Raw genomic sequence first — 21,991 nt, 5'->3', positions numbered from 1 at the left:
CTTTAGTCATATCCAGTGCTACCTCTTTATAGTCATAGCAAAAACTAATTTGTTCTCCATCTTTATAATCTTCTCATTATGAGAATATCATAGAAATGGAATCATACCTTTTGAGATGGGCTTTTTCACTGAGCGTAACATCCTTGAAATCCATCTAAATTGTTGCACATTTGTTCCTTTTTATTGCTGAGCAATATTCTATGGTATGGATGTAGCCCAGTTTGCTTAAATAGTTACCCATCGTAAAACAATTTGGCTGCTTCCAGTTTGAGGCTACTATAATTAAAGCTGCTGTGGAGAGTCATGTACAGGTTTTTTGTGTGAACCTAAGTTTTCATTTCTCTGAGGTAAATGCATAGGAATGTGATTGCTGGGTCATATTTATTATTTTTAGGAAACTCTTACACCATCTTTCAGAGTGTCTATACATTTCCACAAACAATATATGAGAGATTTCATTCTGTGTATCCTTGTCAGCATTTGGTGTTTTTGATATTCTTTATTTTAGCTGTTCTCATGTGTATGTAGTGATAGCTCATTGTGATCTTAATTTGTATTTCCATAATAACTAGTGATGTTGAACACCTTTGTGTGTACTTATTTGCCATCTATATATCCTCTTCGGTGAAATGTTTCTTCACACCTTTTGCTCATTTTCTAGTTCGATTGTTTTGTTTCTAGTGTGGAGTTTTTAGAATTTTTTATATATTCTAAATATGAGTCCTTTGTCAGATATGTGACTTGCAAATATTTTCACCCAGTGTGTAGTTTGTCTTTTCATCCTTTTAAGAATGTCTTTTGCAGAGTAAAGGTTTATAATTTTGATGGTTTATAATTTACGAGTTTTTTCTTTTATGGATTGTTCTTTTAATGTCATTCCTGTGTACTCTTTACCAAGCCCTAGTTTCTGAAGATTTTCTCCTGTTTTTCTACCAAAGGATATATAGGTTATTTTTTTACCCTGTCATTCTTCTTTTTTCTTGTGGTTTAAAAAAAGTACGTAAATTCACCACCTTAACCATTTTTAAGTGTACAGCTTAGTGGTATTAGATATATTCACATTGTTGTTAAACAGATCTTCTGAACTTTTTCATCTTGCAGGACTAAAACTCTATACCCTCTAAATAACTCCTTTTTTCCCCTCCTCCCCAGGCCCTGGTAACCACCATTCTTCTTTGTTTCTGTGGATTTGACAACTTTAGATACTTCACAGAAGTGAAATCATACAGTGTTTGTCTTTTTTGTGATTGGTTTATTTCACTTAGCATAATTCCTCAAGGTTCATCTATGTTGTAGCAGGTAACAGGATTTCCTTCTCTTTTAAAGCTGAATAAATTCCATTGTATGACTCTACTGCATTTTGTTTATCCATTCATCTCAACAGATGTTTGTTTTGCTTCCACCTCTTGGCTGTTGTGAATAGTGCTGTATGAACATGGATGTGGAAGATTTAGCTTTAAGCCTTGTAATGAAATTTGTGATCCATTTTGAGATATTTTTTGCATAACATGTGACATTTAAGATGAGGGTCATCTTTTTGGATAACCAATTCCTCCAGCAACATTTGTTGAAAAGACTCTTTGGCAGTACTTGTGTGGGAGTATTTCTGAATTCTTTATTCTGTTCCATTGTTCTGTATGTCTGTCCTTCTGTCAGTACCACACAGTCTTGTGTAACAGTTGTATAATAAATCTTGAAATTGAATGAAGTGATTCCTCCTTTATTCTGATTTTTCAAAACTGTTTCAGCTATTCTATTTCTTTTTTCCTTTACAAATAAATTTTAGAATAATTTTGATTTATTTATTTATTATTTAATAATTATCTTCAGGAAAAAACCTTACTGGATTATAATAATTAAATCTGTATATCATTCTGGGGAAAATTGACATCTCTACTTTGTTGAGTCTTCCAATTTACAAACACCAAATGTCTATTCATTTAAATCTTCTTTGGTTTCTTTCTGTTTTGTGGATTTCAGCATAGGAGTCCTGTGCATGTCTTGTTAGATTTATACATGTGTTTAATCTTTTTGATTTCTAGAGATTATACAGGGTATCATATTCTTAACTTCAGTTTGAGTGGTCATTGCTTTTATATAGAAATATAATTAATCTTTGTATGTTTTACTTGGATCTTAAGACATTACTGAACTGTAAACTGTTAAATATCAGTTCTATGAGTTTTTGGTATATTTCTTAGGATTTTTTATGTAGACCATCATGTCATCTGAAAATATGTACAGATTTATATCTTCCTTTCCTATCTGTGTGTCTTTTATTTCTTTTTCTTACCTTATTGAGCTTCCTGGAACTTCCTGTAATATGTAGACTAGCAGTGGGGATAGGAGACACCACTGCATTGTTCCCAAACTTAAAAAGAAAGCATTCCACTTTCACCATTAAGTATAATGTTAGTTATTGGATTGTGTAGATGTTCTTCATCAAGTTGAGGATGTTCCCCTCTCGTCCTCGTTTTCTGAGTTTTTATCATGATTGGGTGTTGAATTTTGTCAAAGGCTTATTTTGCACCAATTGTTGATAATTGTGATTTATCTCCTTTACATTGATAATATGGTGGATTACAATGATTGATTTTAAAATATTGAGCCAGTTTACATCCCTGGAATAAATTCCACTCAGTCATGGTATATAACTCTTTTTATATATTGCTAAGTTCCATTTGGTCATATATTTTTAAGGATTTTTGCTCTATATTCACAAGGGGTATTGGCCTGTAGTTTTCTTTTGTACTATCTTTGGTTTTAGTGTAAGGGTAACACTGATTTCATAAAAATTATTGGGAAATGTTTGTTCCTCTTTTATTTTCTGAAACAAATTATGAAGAATTGGTGTTATTTTCTCTTTAAATGTTTGGTAGTATTCACCAGTAAAATCACCTGGGCCTGGAGATTTCCTTTTTGATAGTTTTTAAATTATCAGTTTAATTTCCCTAATAATCGTAGAGCTATTCTATTAACTTTTGTACATTGTGTGATTTGTGGTAGTTTGTGCGGTAATCGTGTAGTTTGTTCCATCTAAATTGTCAAAATTTATGTAGGCAGAGTTGTTCATGCTATATCTTTATTATCTTTTTAATGTCTGCAGGTTCTCTAATGATATTGCCTTGTTTCCTTCCTGATATTGGTAATTTCTGTCTTTTTGCTTTGTCAGTCTTGCTGGAGGTTTGTCAATTTTATTGACCTTTTCAAAGAACCAGATTTTTGTTTCATTGCTTTTGTCTATTATTTGAACTTTCAATTTCATTGATTTTTGTTCTTATATATATTATTCTTTTCCTTCTGCTTGCTTTGGATTTATTTTTTCTTTTTCTAGTTTCTTGGGGTGAGAGCTTAGATTGATTTGAGGCTTTTCCTCTTTTCTAATGTAAGAATTTACTGTTATAAATGTCCCTGTCAGCATTGCAATAGCTGTATCCCATAAATTTGATGTTGTATTTTCATTTTCTTTCTGTTCAATGTATTTTTAAAATTTCCCTTGAAATTTCCTCTTTGAGGCATAAGTTATTTACAAATGTATTGTTTAACTTCCAAGTTTAGAGATTTCCTGTTTGCTTTCTGTTACTGATTTCTAGTTTGATTCCATTTGGATGAAAAAATACTGATATTAGTTTTTTTTTTTATTATTTTGTTGATGTTTGGGTTATGATCTAAGATATTATCTATCTTGGTATGTGTTCCATGGGCACATGTTCTGCTGTTTTGGGTTAGTGTTCCATATATGTAAATTAGATACTATTTGTTGATGGTGTTGCAATAGGGAAGAACAAATCTGACTCCATATTGGATCTGTTCCTTTTACTTTGACCTTGTGCTTTGTTGCCTGTGGTTAGTCATGCTGGCTCTGCAGCTTTTGTAAAAGAACGTTGCCTAAAAAAAAAAACAAAGGATGTTTCCTATAGCCTGAAATATATAGGAGCCCTATTCACAGGGCTCAGACCTGTAAGAGTCCATTCATATAGAGATAAAAAGTTGCAAAACAGAGTATAGCATGTGTTGGAGCTTTACAGGAACATTTTGACCTGACCTTCCTGGACAGCTGCAAGAACAAAGGGTTTCAACACCAAGAAGTTTGTAGCAGCTAACCACTCTCCCCCCTTTCCCCCCACCTTGCCTTTAAAAGTGCTTTGCTGCAACCATTCAAGGAGTTCTGGGCTTTTTGGACGCAAGCCACCTGTCTCCTTGTATGGCTCTGTAATAAACATTTCTCTGCTCCAAACTCTAACGTTTTATGTTTCAGTTTGTTTGTCCTCGCTGTGTGTGGGGCACAAGAACTTGTATTTGGAGACAATGTTGTTATTTTACATACTTGCTATTTTTTCTGTCTAGTTGTTCTATCAGTTGAGGGAAGGATGTTGCAGTCTCCAACTGTAATTGTGGGTTTGTCTATTTCTTCTTTCAGTTCTATTAGTTTTGCGTCACATATTTTGCAACTCTGTTGTTTGGTCTACATTTGCTTGGTAGGTTGATTCTTTTACCATTATGAATTGTCCTTTTCTGTTAATGGTAATTATCTTTGCTCTGACAACCACTTCATTGGATAGTAATAGTCTCCACTCCTATTTCCTTTAGATTAAAGTTTACATGGCATATATTTTCATCCTTTTACTTTACTGTTTTATCATTGTTTTCTTTTTCTTGCATTCCTGTGTGTTACTAGAACATTTTTTTACATTCCGTTTTGATTTATCTATAATAGATTTGTATATCTTTGTTAGTGGTTTCTCTAGGTATCATAATGCATAACTTATTACAATTTACTGATGTAGACATTTTACCAGTTTGAGTGTAGAAACTTTATCTTCTTTTATGTCCCTTTACACTCCCATTTATTATGTAAGTATATTAAATATTTCCTTTATATTTACATTATATTGACAACCAGATCAATGTTGTAATTTTTGCTTTAACAGTCAAAATTAATAGAGAAAATCAAGAGAAGAAAGTCTATTGTATTCACTGATATTTTTATTTTCCATTGTTATTTCTCTCCTCATGATGTTCCCAAATTTCTTCTTTTATAATTGCTTTCTCTCCAGAGAACTTTTTTTTTTTTTTTTTTTTTTGGTAATAAAACACTGAACCTTATTGAGAAGTTGCAAGCATCAAGAACTGAGGAAGTATTTTTTAGTTCAGTTTATCAAAATACTTCAGTTTTCCAGCTGGATCTGGGATTACTGTTTCACCACCAGGTTTCCACCAGGGCAGACTTCTCCATGTTTATTGGTGTACAGGAATGCTTGAACCAAACGCAGTGTCTCATCCACAAATCTACTCCCAGGAAGGTCGTTCAGAGTAATCTGTCTTAGGATTCCTTTGTCATCAGTAATGAAGAGACCTCTAAGAGTGTGGCCTGAGTATTCCAGATATACGCTCTAGTCCTTTGAGATCTGATGGTTCAAATCTAAAGAAGTGGAATCCTTATTGGCCCAAGTCCTCCTTGTCTTCGAGGGGTATTAATCCAGGCCAAATGGGTAAACTGTGAATCAACAGAGCATGCTACCACTTCAGTGTTTATGGATCTGAATTCCTCAGTTCTATTACCAAAGAATAACTGATTTCAGTTGGACACACAAAGTGAAATCAAGTGGGTAGAAGAAAAAAAACAGGTATTTCCCACAATAATCAGTTAACTTCCAGATGCTTAAATTCTCCATTTATCACAGCTGTTCCTTCCCAATAAGGTGCTGGCTTGGAAATCTTGGCTTTGCTGAGGTGCAGGCAACTGAAACCTGGGATGCCTACCCACCAGGTACACTTGTCTACACACATAGAAGTGGCACTCCTCTTCGTGGGTTGGGGGCCTCTCCTCCACCTCCAAGCCCCACAGAGCTTTGGCCGGCAGCAGGAACAGCAGCAGCTGCAGCAGCAGTAGCTTTCGGCTCCAGCCAGGGGCCGAAGTGGTTGCCGGTAGCCACTGCAACGCCTCCATGACCACGTGAGGGCAGTTGCACGTCCCTTGGCTCGAGCGCCACTTCTCCCGCCACCAGGCAGCTACAACCGTGCACCCAATGCCCATGTGAGCCGAAGCACGGTGTTGCGAGACCTGCCCCGCCTCCTCATTCCCCCATCCCCCGGGCTCCCCACCCAGCCACATAGGTGTGAGCCACACCTGCTCTTCCCCTGCAGAGAACTTTCTTTAGCCATTCTTTTAGGGTAGGTCTGATGGTGACAAAGTTTTTTAGTTGTCCCTCATTGAGAATGTCTTGATTTCTACTTCATTATTGAAGGATCATTTCACCAGATATAGAACTTTGGATTTACAGTACTTTGAGCATTTGAAAAATGCTGTGACTCTCCTTTCTGTCCTTCATCGTTTTTGATAAGAAACCCACTGTCATTCAGTTTGTTTTTGTCCCAACAGATAAAGTGTTTCTGTATTGCTGTTTTCAAGATTATTTATTTTAGTTTTCACAACATGGATTACAGTGTGTCTTGGCATAGATTTCTTTGGGTTTATGGTGTGTTATTTGCATAGCTTCTTGAATCTGTAGGTTTATGTTACTTGCCAAATTTGGGGAAAGTTTCAGCCATTACTTATTTCTCAGAGTACGTCTTCAGTGCTGCCATTTCCCTTCTCCTTCTGGGACTCCATTAACACAAATGTTTATCTTTTGTTGTTATCCCACAGGTCCCTAAGGCTCTGTCATGTTTTTTAGTCTAGATGATCTATGTTGTAGATTGGGCAATTTCTATTGTTGTCTTGAGTATGACTGATTTATTCTTCTATCATCTCCATCCTGCTGTTGAGCTTATCTACTGAGTTTTTAATAAAATTTCAGTTATTATATTTTTCAGTTCTAAAATTTCTATTTGGGTCTTCCTTATGTCTTCTATTTATTTTCTGATACTTTCTATTTATTTGCTTTTTTTTTCATTTGTTCATAAATGCTCACTGAAGCATTTTGATGATGGCTGTTTTAAAATCATCATCAGATAATTCTGTTTTCATCATGGTATTGGCATCTGTTGATTGTTTTTTCTTATTCAGCGAGACATTTTCATGATTTATGGTAAAACGAGTGAGGTTTTTATTGAAACCTGGATACTTTAGGTATTGTGAGACACTTTGGTGGGAAAAGGGGTACTTCACCTGGTTACTGTCAGGTAGAGTTGGAAATCCAAGTTCTTTTGCCTCCATTGACATCCAGGGAAGGAGGGGTACCTTGTGCCTCTAGGATGGAAGTGGGAATTCAGCCTTCCACTAGGAGTGGGAGAGGTGCCTTACTACCACCGGGTGGGTTAAAAGTCTCAGCTCCCCACTCAACTTTTGCTGCTGGTCGTGCATGGGGGAGCCACAGTGGTGGTGTTTGGCTGGAGAAGAATAGTTATTATCTAAATGTCTTTCTGCCTCGCTAGATTTTTCCTTTCCTGGCTCTTTGGCTAAAGAGAGGGGAGCTTTCTGTACCTGAACCCATTGGTTTTTCCAGGCTGTTGGCTTCTCTAGCACCTAAAATCAGGAATCTCATTGGTGTGTCATAACTTGTTTCCCAAAGTTCCTAGTTGATCTGCATTCTTGTCCTCACTTTTCAGAATATTTTACTGTAAATATTAAATATTTACTTATTTAATAAGGCACAAGATTGTTAGCTATACTTGGATGGAGGAATAGAGGAAAATATGTCAACTTCATATTTCCAGACATGGATCTCCCCAATCATTTCTTTTTTTTTAATCGTCACTGCCCAAATACAGTTACTCACTCCTTTTAAATTGGCTTCATATGCTTTACAACACAAACACTTCTTTATTAGCCATTCATCATTTTAATATATATATTTAATTATTTCAATTAAAGTAAGAGTCAAGTATAATACATAGTGAAATATGCTATTATTCTCCCTAATGTGTTTTTCTTTTTACCTTGACTGACTGGCAGGATCATTAAAATGCTCTGTTTGGAATATTGATTCTCTTTTGTAGCAGTAGACATTTGTATAGAATACAAATTTTGAAATATTTTGTAACTGTTTTTGCTAAACCAATTGAAAATGACACTGCAATGTTGGGGAAAAAAATCACCCAGGACAACAAGCAAATATGTTCTATACATTAATTTCATTTTAAATGTCCATTTTTGTCAAGGCCACAGTTGTCTTTTAAATTTTCTAAATATATCTTGGTATGTTTTGAAAATTCCTTTCTAACCTCCTATTTGATGTGTCAAAATACAGAATCCCAGCTGTAGGCAGTTTTTTTTATTGGACTTGAGAAGCATGAATTGTTTTACAAAACTTGAATTTCCTGGGTGTATGATCAAAAATAAAAAATAAAAAAGTCAGTGTTTTCTATTATCTAGTGCCTTTAAATTCATATTTAAGTGATTATTAAAAATTTTAAATTTAAAATACATTTTATAATACTTAAATTTTTAATTCAGAGTACATTTTATTGAATTTAAATACATATTAGGCATATCCTTTGAGTTAATGAAACAAAGACACTTTTAAACATTCTAATACAAACATTTTCTGTGCTGTTTACATAATACAGAAAGGCATTAATGAGAATTTAGACACACATGCTAAAAAAGACATTATAACTACTAGGAAATATGTCATAATAAATCCATGGTCCTTGATTAAAAAAAAAAAAAGTAAAGTTTATGGTCAAATTTCTATCTTAAGAGACACAAAAGCAGTTCATGTCATCGTATTTTGTGATATTTTTAAACCATTACATAGCATTATAGTTAATTATATACGTAATAAGTCTAATATTTTCATTTGTTTATCAAATAAACTTTAGAAAAATAAGAATTTGTGCTAATTATTTTCTGAAGTAAATTACAAATTAAATAGCAAAATCAATTTTTATAAGCAAAAGTTCTTAATAGATAACACACCAAAATAATATATAGACTTTAACCAATACCCTAAACAAGTTTCACTAGCATTCTCCCATTTGGGACATGAGAAATAATGAAATATAAATGTTACAGGTTAATCATGTGATTAAAAGTAATTTTGACAATGCTAGTCGTGAGTGTTGTTCACTGATTTCATAAGTAAATTTTATTATAAGGGCATAATCAGGCATTCCTGATTTATTGATAATTATATAGATATTATCATTATGACACATTAATCATGAAGGTAAGCAAGTCCAAAGAATTGTCTAGTTCATTTCACAGGCCATCAAAAACAGGACCTTCTTTCCCAGCTTCTCTTACAACTTGTGAATCACATTTTCAAATGCTGATACAGTTTAATCATACTACTTTTGAAAAGTAATAAATCTTTAAGCTTACTAAATTGTCTCATTATAGGCACATCTCTATAGTGAGACTTACCTGGCATTTGCTAAAGATAGGTCGTTCCTTGGAGGTAAATTTCAAAGTGTTTATTACTCAAAATTGCAGATATTACTGCTGTGCCTAGGCTAGATCATCCATAAAGTACTTATCTCCTACCTACAGGCTAAAAATATGACTTACAGTCTGTTTTCTGTTTGTCCTGGTAAAATTACAAATAGCACTTTATTTCATTCTCAGTGTTTGGATGATAAATTTTATGGTCACACTAGTTATTGAGAAAACAATGAAGAGTCTCAAACAGAAGTATATTGATTCCCCAGGACCACTGCAGGGACACAAGTATACCACAGAATAGGTTCTATAAGCCTTAAGAATAAAATTATGGAACTTATTTAATTGACCATCAAAAGGAGTGAAATTTTTTTTAAAGAAAGACAGTTAATAGATAATAGCCTCATTTTTCTAAGAAGCACCTAAGTAGCAGGCCAAAGCTGTTCAACGTAGTTAAACCTAGACTCTTGAGGAGGACTCCTTGGATTTCAATCCCAGATCCAAATACCTAATCTCTCAAGCTTCAGTTTCCTCATCTATAAAAAAGTAGTTAATAGTTTCTATAGCATAAGGTGATGTGGAAATTAAATGAGATAACACATTTCAAAGTATTTAGCACAGTACCTGTCACATGCTAAGCACTCAACAAATGTGTTTATTACTATTTAATAATATGATATACCCTCAATAAAGAACTCAACTGGTAAACTGAGCATGTAACTGACCTTTCAGGTATACTGCAAATACATTCCTAAATATCACGTGAAAGAAATGCACGTAGATAGTTCCAGTTTTCTTTTTATCTATGCTAGAGAAGATAAATTCACAGTTAATTAATTAAAATCAAAATAGATAGTACATAAATATGTATAATTTAAGATTCCAAAATAATTGAGTCATTCATCTATTTTTCAATCATTCAGTAAATATAAATTCAGAGAAAGCTATAATAGGTCAGTGTGCCTTTTAATTAATTCTGGAACACACACTTGAACTTGCTGCCACCTAAACATGCTAACGGGAAGTAAGTCCCTAATTCATTGCATAACTTGTTCAGTTAGAGAAGATTCATTTTCTATAAAGAAGTAGATATTCAGTAAATAATTTGCATAAATCTATTTAAATGCCTCAAAGATGAAAACCCAGGGAATAAGTGAGCAGAACTGACATTCTTTGTCTTTTGATGAATTTAATTAATGACAAGCTTTCAGTGACCAAAACTAACCAACGAAAGCTTTCTAAAAAATATATTTAATACAGATTTTGAATTGGATTCTGAGATATTCTGAGGAACTCTTGAGGTACTCTGAGATATTCTTGAGGTATTGGCAGGGAGGAGGAAAGAGAAAGTTAGTGGAGTGGACACTAATATCTACAGTACCATGCAAAGAACTACAATTACTAAAATTCTTTATGTATATAAAGTCAATACACTGTCTTATTAAAATAAAGGATAAAAATAAGGTTAACATTTGCACTGCGTATGAAAAATAAAGGACAATAGGAACTTTTTTTTTAAAGTTTTTTTGATGTGGACCATTTTTTAAGTCTTTATTGAATTTGTTACAATATTGCTTCTGTTTTATGTTTTGGTTTTTTGGCCGGGAGGCATATGGGATCTTAGCTTCCTGACCAGGGATCAAACCCGCACCCCCTCCATTGGAAGGCGAAGTCTTAACCACTGGACTGCCAGGGAAGTCCCAATAGGAATTTAGACAAGTTGAAAGCAACATACCCTGTATAATAGTTTAGGAATCAGAACTCCCTTTGCTCATTAGATTATTACACATTATTAAAATCTGACAGGACTTTTTATTCTATTATCACTGTTTTTCAAAGAAGTAGAAGCAAACAATGAAGTTTTAAAGGCTTATCTCTGTTAAAATATTTTGTTTCAATTCTGATGTCATAATTTAGATTGTTCTTCTAAAAATAAGTATAAATGTATGAAATTTGATGTTTACCTATACATTTATCCATGCACCACACACTTCATGGCATCTCCAGTGTACCCTCTCTGTGGTAGGTACGGGATACAGAAATAAAAGTAGAATCCAGGAAGGAGACATATAAGTGCGTATTTATAATACATGGTAATAAGCACAAAGAAACATGGAGTTATTTGAGCCCATACGATGGCACATATTCAGCTGGGTATGAGGGATCTGCCAGGAAGTAACATCAGATTAAAGTCCTGAAAGCTGAACTTGAGTTCATCAAAAGGGGGGAGCACAGGGGGCAGCATTCTGGACAGACTCTCTCTATGTCAAGGCTAAATCAAGACAGTGGGAAAGGATTCACAGTTTGGAAAACTGCAATACTAAGATATGGCAAAGGTGATCCTGTAGAGCTTTGTCATGGAAGCTGCCACATTAAGCTACGTAGTGAGATTCATGGAAGCTGCCACATTAAGCTACATAGTGTTTCAGAAATATGGCCCAACAGCAATGCAAAAAATGATTAACTGAAGATGAGACTGAGGTAGGAAAATCAAGACCTTAGCTGTTGCAGCTGGCAAGCATGGAGTAAGGGAAGCAGTGGGTGGATTAATGAGCTATTAAAAAGGCCAAAGGAATAGAGATTCATGACTAATAAACATTAGTTAATAGAGAAGAAAATAGCACAATGAGCTCTAGGTTTTGGCCTGGGTAACTAGATGCTGAGAAAAAGGGGAAAGACTGCAAAGAGAAGATTTACATTAGAGCATAAACTGAATATGAAAATATCTGGGAATTTTAAGACATCGTTAAATCTACTTATTATGCTGAAAAACTCTGTTAGCTAGAAAGATTGATAGAATTTCCCAAGGTGTCTAATATATAAACGTGGAGTAGTTTTCCTACTTCAGCCTTTCTGCTTGCTTAGTATTTTCAGTTGGTCATTTCAATTTACAATTGGTCATTTTTAGTTAATCCATTCATCTCCGTGAGGTTAGTTAATGGAAGCATTCCATTTTTAACCTAACAGTGGTGGAATAATTTTCTGGAAGTTCTCCAGAGAGACTCTGAAAAGCCAAAATTCAACTTTAATTTTCTGAGTACCTTTTCTGCTTAAAGTTACTGAAGTAAATTGTCTTTGCTAGGAAAAATAGCAAGCATTAACACTTAAAAATTCAATTTACTACATAAATATTTCATATTATTTTACATTGGGGCAGCAATTTTTCTTGCTTGAGAACCATTTTGTGGTGGCAAAAGAGAAGAATGCATACTGCATATGAGCTACAAATTGGGGATTTGTATATGTCCAGTCACAAATACATTGTTTTGAATTGGACTTAGTCAAATAGCAGGTCTGAATAATTTTTCACTGAATTCAACTTGTTTAGATTAATTAAGTGAACTGCTTGGTTGTCTGCCATCATATAGATACCACCCAAGATCATTTAATCAAATTAATAATTAATTAAACCAAAACAAATGCCTGGCTTATTGCTCTAAAACAAGAATAAGATGAAACCTCCCATTACTTAAATGATGTAGTCTAGTCAACAAAACTTGTGTCAACAGTTAACATGCTTTACACAGAACACTGCTGCAACAAAATGAGTAGCTTCCAAGTGACACTGTATGTGTATTATTTATACTCGTAATATTTTCATCATTAGTTAAGATGCCATATAAAGTATAATTTTTCACTACCTGAATTTTATTATAATTTTCTCAGCGAGAACATCATATAAATGTCTAAAAAGTATTTTTTTCAAATAATTGAACACCTCTTTTTCAAGCTTTAATCCCCTAGTCACCAAGATCATGAGTTCTTTGCCCCCATCCCAAATCCTTCCCTCTTTGCCTATGATTGTTCTGAACCCTGCTGCACTGCGGGCAGGGGGACAGTGGACTCATCAGAACCAAGGGCCCCCCAGCAGGTTTCACATCACTGTCTTCAACCTAACCTAGTATCCTGCCATATGATGTTAATGTTACATTCAAAACCATTAACAACTTTTCATGTCTATTCAGATTTCACTGGACTTACATTGATTTTTATAAAATAGTTCAGTTATATATGAAATAGAAACAAAGTATTCTATTTTAAAGAAAAGTCTAAGTTACTGGCAGCAACACAGAACTGCTTTAGTACTTCTTGATTTCAGACAAAGGCATTAGTATTATAAACCAGTAATAATTCATTTTTAGATATTTAGCCAGCCATGGATACCAGGAAACCATGAAGCAAGGAAGCATGTCAGTAGCAGTGCTACATCCCATCTGTGTGAACCTGTACCCTACAACATCAACACCAGCTGTCACTTAAGAAATCCAAAACCCATAGCTTTAAAAAACTGTTCTCCAGAAAGACTAAATATCACTTTAGCCTGGTGTGGGAAAACAGTGGCGATGAGTGGAATGAGATTGGGAAATCTGCTTCTGTGGTGATGGAGATTTGGGGCAAGTGTATGGTTTTATTTCCTTGCCTTAAACCAATATTTTTGTAGGAAAAGTATGTTTTTCTTACGGACATTGTACAGTAACCATCATTAACAAAGGTAGAAAGTGCTAATTTCCTCTTGAGGACACTTTTTTTCAATATGACTGAAGGATGAACTTTACATGAAAATTATTACAAATACTTCTACACCTAGTAAACATGATTGGGGAAAAAACCTTTTTAAGACAAATGGCAAAGAGTTTGTCTTTAATGAATTCTTTGGTTATAAACAGGTCTTGAGTGACATTTGCTCTGTGTACTATTTGGTTTTGCTGGTGTCTGTTCTGTGTGTCCCTTGAGGACTAGAATGAAATTAATTGTCCTGGGTTACAGCTCATAGAACATACTTAATACAATTTACCTTGCTTTAATGTAAAATAATAATAGAATGAAAATATATCTTTAGATCTGAAATAGCATATATTATTTACAAAGCTGAGCATCTTGCATAAACTTTTCATCCTTTTAAAAATAAAAATTCACATGTTCTTAACAGGAAGCAGAAACAAAGCTGAAATCCAAACTCTTTGACATCTTCCTGTGACTCTTGACATGATGTTTCTCATTCACTGGCCCACAGATTCCTGAGTTACATAAAGCATAATGAAACATAATTAGCATAACCTGGTTATTCTATAATAACTTACTATCACTTTAGCAAAGCAAAAATGTCTGGAAGAGGTGATCCAAACTACTGCCAAAACCAACAGTTCCTATTCTAAATACTCAAGGAAAAAAATGTTTATGAACTATGAAAATTTTGATTCTAATCAGTGAAGAAAATAAGCTAATATTGGTTCATTCATAGCACCAAGTATATGGGAATATGTGACAATAAAATAGGAGAATCCAGAAAAACTGAGAAAGAAAAAAGACTACATAAAAAGTTGTAAAAGAAACTAGCCTGTGGTGACAAAAGAAACAATATATATCTGCAGTGTAATAGATTCACTTTTAGATTGGTTGTTATATGTTCTCTGGTGGAAAAAAGATGATTATTTTTGTGTAACTATGTATATTCTCCTATAATATTGTTTAAAAAAGCATATCCAAGCACATAGTGAATGACTAGGTCTTTTTAAAACTAAAAAATGTAGATGGATTAATAGCCTATGCATATTGAATTTTAGCTTTTATTTGGAATATCATTTTGAAGCAACTTACATTTTTTCTATGCCTGGGGGCATTATTTTCTATACCATTGCTATCATCTGATTTCCTGTAGAGAAAACAAGAAAGAAAGTTACTAGATGTTTACATTGCATAAAACTAAGGTCAGTACACCATCTATATCATGGCCATTGGGTTAAAATTTAAAAGGTCAATACATACAGAATTTATTCTTCCTAAAAATGTTTTACTCATAGTGTTGATTTTATTTGTATGCCATTGCTTGGAGAGGAACTGTTGCCACAGATGACAGTGGCAAAGGCCTGTTTCTTTTATGCAGAGGGAGAATTGCTTCTCCCCAAGCATGAGTGAAGGCTTGGGTATATAGCCTAACTTATATGTTGCTTTGACACATGCAAGATAATAGCCAATCAGGAGCTCAGCCAGTATGTGCAATACAGGTGCTGTAATTCAGTATGTCTATTACATTGAATTAGAGGTTAAACATGGTTCTTTATCTACCCAATGTGCATCAGAGTAAGACCACAATGTGGGCTCCAGATTCTTAAGGAAAACTAAACTAGGTTACAAGGGTATATAATAAATGCCCTTCTAGATGTTATTGGCAGGCTTGAGCTCATTAAACTAGTACCACCAGATAATAAACTCAACAACCTAATCAGCTGTCTAAAAATTGAGGGGATGGGGCAGGTAGGTTAAATATTGTGTGCGTTAAATATCTGGGTGGATCAGATAAATGCTGTTTGAAATGACTAGCTTGTTTTGATGTTATATGCTTATTTAGTAGTGTACTATTTTTAAAAGTCATTTTCACCAAGAAATTCTATGAATCGCTGGTATCTAAACACACATATAAGCATCAAATATAAAATGTATTGATAAACAATATTCTCTGTAAAGAAAAATTTATCTGCTAAACTAAAAATTCTAAAAACAGCATTGGTGAAAAGTTGCTCTAAATGAGTACAAGTGCCCTTGATACTTAATTTAAATCTAAAGATACTGAAATAACCTAAAGATGAGAAATGTGACTGCAAGGGACTGGATAGAAACACTGGGGAGGCTGAGCTGGGAAAACAAAAGAATCCAGGCAAGACAGTAATTGTTTCAAATATCTGAATGACGGTCATGTTTTTTATATGACTCTGAGTATAAGAAAGGTAATCAATACATGGGAACCAGAAAGATAAAATGTTCAAATCAATACAAACAAGATGTCCAAGTTCTCCGGAAAGAGGTTCAGATTCCTTCCAACCATGAGAGTCTCTGTTCTAAGACAACAGTTTTTTCCTATCTGGGGTTATGGACCTCCTGACCCATAAAATAATTATTTTATGCTCTTAATTATTATTTTATGCTCTTAATTTAGAAGTTCATATCCTGTTGATTTAAGTTACCTGCCATGTATGAACTGAGGAAAAAATAACTATTTAAATAATGTCTACGAATATCTGCATGACAGCTGTCCGCCCCACTCCTGCTCTTTAACCGTGGCTATAGCACTCACACCTCAGAGCCCCTGTTGACTGAAAAAGATAAACTTCAGGTGTAATTCTGGGTTGGTAATGGTTGCTCAGCCCTCCCATTTCCTAGGTTTCTTTTGGCTCCTTTAATCTGGTCTCATTTTCTTGGTCCCCAGCCCTTGGCTGTGTTACTTGGACTTTAAGCACCTCTCTCACTGGGCTCCACTGTCAGTTCTCTGGCTTGGTGGGTCCAGTAACTCCCACGTTCACCAAACCAAATGATATCCCTGGTAATTTTCTTCCTAGTTCTCCTCATGCTCAGCTCAACTCTAAACAAAGGAGACTGTAACAGAAATGTGGCACAATTTGTGTTCCTTCAAAAATAATGACACACAAGCCCAGTGATTTTCAACACTGAATTCTGAGAATCAGAATCAGTGATAGGCACTTTAAAGAAATACAGATGCCCAGGCACCAATTCCAGAGGTTCTGATCCAAGATATCCAGTTAGGTCTGAGTAACTGTAATTTTAAGGAGCATCCTAAGTGATCAAAAATATAGCCAGGGTTGAGAATCATTGCTTTACACAAATAATACTTCCTTATGGTTCTTGAGTGCCTCCTGTGCATCAAAGCCTATGCTAAGGATTTTTACACATAGAAAGTCATTTAATCCAGAAACCTTATGTGGTAAGTAATATCATTAAACCCATTTTGTTGAAGAGAAAACTGAAGCACAGAGAGGTGAAAGTAAGTGGTGGAGGGGGATTCTATTGCATGCACGTAAATGCCAAATGCCATTCTTCACCACAACATGGACATCTACAGAAAATAACACACATTATATACTACGTTGTAAACTACGTTATATACTCTTGTACTTTTTTCCTCTAACTGCAAACATTTTATTTAATTTCATATTTATCTGTATTTTACACATGTGAAAATTAATCTATAAAAAATAATACTTACAGCTGTTCAATTTGTTCAAATTCCTTCCCATCATCTGTGTAACAAAAGAAGAATTTAACTCTTAAGATTGGTTTATTAGTCTTACAAAGCATATATGCTCAATTCTACTTTCCCCTGAATTCAACATCTCCTGACTGCCTGTGCTGTTTTCCCGCTCTGGAATGAGAGAGATGGGCCCCATCAGACAGCTGCCCCTCCATCATGTCCACTCCTTCCCTGCTCTCCCGACTTGCAAAATTGCCTGCAGTTTTGATCAAGCATAGTCTGGTGCCTGGGATCATCAAAAACAGAACTGACTGATTTGTAATTATTTAAGTTATGAAAAATTTAGTACAAAATCAGGAAAAAATACAGAATATAAGATAAATTTTCTTAGGGGACCATTGGTTTCTCAGTCTGTTATCCATCAGGCACAGGCTATGAAAACAGAAAGCTGGCAGGCAATGTCTTTTATGAGAATTTCAGAATGTTTGATTAAATGTTTTTAAAAATGAGTTATCTAAATGAAATAATAATTGTCTTTGAGATCTTTTATATTAAGCTAATGCAGAATTTTCTAATATTCCAGTACCAATGCACATATCACTTAATTGGTGTGCTGGTCCCAGTAACACCAAAGAAAAGGGAAAAAAGGTATATTTTAACATTAAAAATTTTTAGGAAGTTGATACAGAAGACCATCAATATAAGCTCATAGCTCACTGTCACCGTTGTTATTAACATAACTACCACTACAAAAAACAAAAGTTAGGTTTTTCTCTAAAGCCACCATAATGGATTGTCATAACATGAGAATTATCTAAAAAAAAGAAATCCTACCTGAGTGCTTCTTTTTCTTTTGGGTGTACATTTCACAAAGCAGAATAATAGCCACTAAAAGAACAACCTCAGCAGCTATTGCAAGAAATGCTTTGAGGGGCACCCAATAACTCAGCACGACAAGTTCAATGTGATCTTCACTCTCGCCTAATTGGAATATTGCATGGCACCAGTAAGATCCCTGATCTTCCTCTGAAAGTTGCATTATCTTGAGCCTTGTTTCATTAGCATTTTTTCCATTGATCACATACTTATTGTTCATTGGAACACCAACACGAACCTAATAGAAGGAGACATTAAAATCCGTTCCTATCATACTGCATAAAAGATACATGTCCTGAATGATCTAGTTTTGAGTGAAAGCTACAAGATAGTACCAAGAAAACTGCTTACCAGAAAAAGGGCATATTAGGGACTTCCCTGGTGGTGCAGTGGTTAAGAATCCGCCTGCCAATGCAGGGGACAGGGGTTTGGGCCCTGGGCCAGGGCAACTAAGCCTGTATGCCACAACTACCGAGCCTGTGCTCTAGAGCCCACTAGCCATACCTACTGAGCCCCCGTGCCACGACTGCTGAAGCCCGCGCACCTAGAGCCCGTGCTCCACAACAAGAGAAGCCACCGCAATGAGAAGCCCGTGCACCTCAACAAAGAGTAGACCCGGCTTGCCGCAACTAGAGAAACCATGCGCGCAGCAACGAAGATCCAATGCAGCCAAAAATAAATAAATAAATTTATTAAAGAAGGGAGCACATTAAAGTATGTGAGAAGTTATACATACAGAGCTCAAGTCTTACCATAGTTTGATCTTTCAAAGGTAGCAAACAAAGGAAAAGTACACTTTGCTTTAACTACTTAGCACTGAATGTTTGAAACTACAGTGTGCAAGTCATTGTGGGTAAATATTCTATGAGAATTAGAAATACAGAAATTTTCCAGCCATCTGGGTTTCATGTTACAATCCCTGACTAGTTCAAAATACTTCCTCCTTCACAATTTCAGGCATACATTCATTAAATCAACTACTAAATTAATGAAGCTATTATATCTGATCATTCCTGTAAAGGAAGCTCACTGGCTCATGACATTGGGAGTTCCTCAAACTGGAACCGAAGACAAAATCTTCAGGCCTTTGAAGCTGATGTAGAAGAAATGGTAGAAATCCCTGTAAGCCTGGTATACATGGTGGTCTGCGCACCTTCTGTCTTCTCACAGCTGAATTTCTCTCTCTTTCTGACACGTTGGCTTCTGAGATTCACTGGGTTTTCCTCAGCCTTTTAAGATCCATACTAAGCTATTTGGTGGCTGATTTATTTAATCCATTAAATTAAATTTTATTCTCAGGCCATTTGATGCCTTCATTGCTCTATCACTCAACTGCACTGCTCAGTAAATGCTAATTTGCATACAAATATTCTTGGAGGTTATCTGATGAAGAACTGTCTGTGAGTTTATTATTTGCCAGAAAAATTATAGCAACCTGGCTCACTGTGTGCACAGCATTGCCTGTGATGCTTGTTACAAATGTACTCTCTCTAACTCAGAGCTGATAAATCAAAGTACTGCATGTTTAATAGGTGCCCCAGGTGAGTCTGATGCAGATGGTTCGCCTACTTTTTGAAAAAACACTTGACCTAAAGTTTTGACTTGCACCATCTTCCCTGCACTTTTCTCATATCCTAAATATAACCCATGCTTAGGGCCAAATTGAGAGAAACTTAGTATAGAAAATGGAGAGAAGCACAGACTACATTCTAAAAGTTTAATATAATTAGACAAGCTTTTTCTGTCTATTATCACATATGCATAAATAAATTAGGCTATGTAATTCAAAACCTATGTCTGTTACTTGTTTTTACAAATTTACATGCTCTTTAAAAATATTTCCATACACAAAATGACTGCCTTTCCTAATCATCAATAACAAGATAGTACAAATAATAATAGTTTAAGTCTACTCCTAAGTGATTTGGAGCTATCTCTTTGACAACTCAAACCAATCACAGAATCAGTAACTCACCCTTTTAAGTCCTTCCCTCTGTCGTCGTCAGCAGTCTACAATAGCATCAGTATTGTCTAAGAAGGAATTTAATATTTCACTAAGATCTACACTGTCTCATACCGTTCCTTCTAGAATTGCCTTTACAAGACTTCAATTTCAATGCTCATTAGCACCAGGGCAATAAAAGGGTGTCCCCTAAAGGACAATGTCCTAAATTTCCCTGCTATTTGGGAGGAAGAAAACCAGAAATGATTTCTTAAGTACTCATGTTTTTCTTAATATCAGCTCTTTGAAAAGCCATTAATTCTTTTTTTTTTTTTTTTTTTTTTTTTTTTGCCGTACGCGGGCCTCTCACTGTTGTGGCCTCTCCCGTTGAGGAGCACAGGCTCCAGACGCGCAGGCTCAGCGGCCACGGCTCACGTGCCCAGCCGCTCCGTGGCATGTGGGATCTTCCCAGACTGGGGCATGAACCCGTGTCCCCTGCATCGGCAGGCAGACTCTCAACCACTGCGCACCAGGGAAGCTCCATTAATTCTTTAATAGGAATTTAAAGTATTTGGTTTCCCTTAGGTCTCTGGAAGTCCAAAAGAGGTCAGTGACACTAAAAGAACCTAGAACCTGAGTTTAAGTTACCAAATTTTCATTCTTTTCTCAGATGCTGCCAGTGTATTGCATTCTATCACAAATGTTTCCAGAGACAGAAACAGGAAAAGAAAACTCCCTTTCTTTTTTCTAGTTACTCTCATGAAATGATAAGCAAAAAAAGATCCTTTTTTGTTGGGGTTATATCTAAACTTGTCAACTAAAAATGAATTGTAACTTCCTTTCATAGAATTTTTAATAAATACCTAAATCTAAAAAACAAAGTACCACTTAATGACACATTAAGAGTATCTTCAGATGTATAATGTAATATGCTAAAAACACCAAATGACAGCTCCATTCATCACTATTCTTTCTTCATGAACACATATTAAGGAACAAGATAACAGAAGTATAAAGTCCTAAGAATTGTGAGTGTATTATAATCTTATTATTTATCAAATAAAAGTTTTTATTTTGTTTTCTTCAAGTCAAAGAAATATGATCTTACCTGTACACTCCCATTACTACTGTACCAGGTCCAATTTAAAGGAAAACAGTCTTGACATTTACACATCAAGACAACTGAATCCCCTACATAAGTGATCAACGGTTTCTTTTTTTCATGAAGTTCAGGGACTAAGAAAAATGGAGAGAAATGTATGTTACTGAAAGAGTTTGAATAGGGGGAATGTATTCAAGTAGAATATAATTTCTCTTTTCATTTTTTCACTAATATATGATTTTATTTCTATAGTTTTAGTTCTATATAAAATGAACTACTTTACAGTATAGTTATCTATAGTTAGGACATATAGTTGTAGTAGGTAGATGGTGCAATATAATTGTCAGTAATATAGAAACAGAAGGAAGGTCTTCTATTATTGAGCCAATAACAATTACAAGTATTGTAATAGACTGTTACATGCTTTGGATAAGAAAGAAACTTCATGTTTTCAAGACTATTCTTTCTTCCCACCTACTAAGTTACGTTAGAGCAAATATTTTTTCAAAGTTCACCCTTAAATGGCACTCGAGTGAGGAGACAAAATTTTCACGATTTAAAATTTTTATTTGACACAGATTTATGAAAAGAGTTGGAGAAGACGGGAAGATGAGAAAGGAGCAAAGGAAATTTAAGAGAAAGAGAAAAGAATAGGAAAGAAAATGAGATAAAAAATACTTTCATGCAGTTTTGTAGGAAAAAAACAAAAACTAATATTCATTGTGATAAATTTCTTAAAGTTTGAAGCAGATGCCATTAGTA

The 21,991-nt window shown here is 34.8% G+C and overlaps 1 protein-coding gene and 1 pseudogene across 3 annotated transcripts in view; both read right to left on the bottom strand.

The window, feature by feature from the left end:
• Positions 1-5,145: 5,145 nt before the first annotated feature.
• On the bottom strand, positions 5,146-5,950 carry LOC309804584 (peroxiredoxin-4-like; annotated as a pseudogene). Its single transcript has one exon. The product of its transcript is annotated as a peroxiredoxin-4-like (transcript).
• A 7,999-nt stretch (positions 5,951-13,949) lies between these two features.
• EMB (embigin) overlaps positions 13,950-21,991 on the bottom strand; it is a 42,204-nt gene continuing 34,162 nt past the window's right edge. For both annotated transcript variants that reach the window (XM_082621948.1, XM_082621949.1), the window contains exons 5-9: positions 21,236-21,363; positions 18,144-18,423; positions 17,325-17,358; positions 14,924-14,978; positions 13,950-14,343 (exon numbers count right to left, since the gene is read on the bottom strand). In XM_082621948.1, the coding sequence (XP_082478074.1) occupies positions 14,326-14,343; positions 14,924-14,978; positions 17,325-17,358; positions 18,144-18,423; positions 21,236-21,363 (515 nt within the window). In that variant the 3' untranslated portion in view covers positions 13,950-14,325. The remainder of the gene's footprint in view (positions 14,344-14,923; positions 14,979-17,324; positions 17,359-18,143; positions 18,424-21,235; positions 21,364-21,991) is intronic.

The sequence above is a fragment of the Mesoplodon mirus genome (genome assembly GCF_964341445.2).
Source record: "Mesoplodon mirus genome assembly, chromosome: 5".
Taxonomy (NCBI): domain Eukaryota; kingdom Metazoa; phylum Chordata; class Mammalia; order Artiodactyla; family Ziphiidae; genus Mesoplodon; species Mesoplodon mirus.
This window is presented reverse-complemented; position numbering and strand designations above follow the sequence as displayed.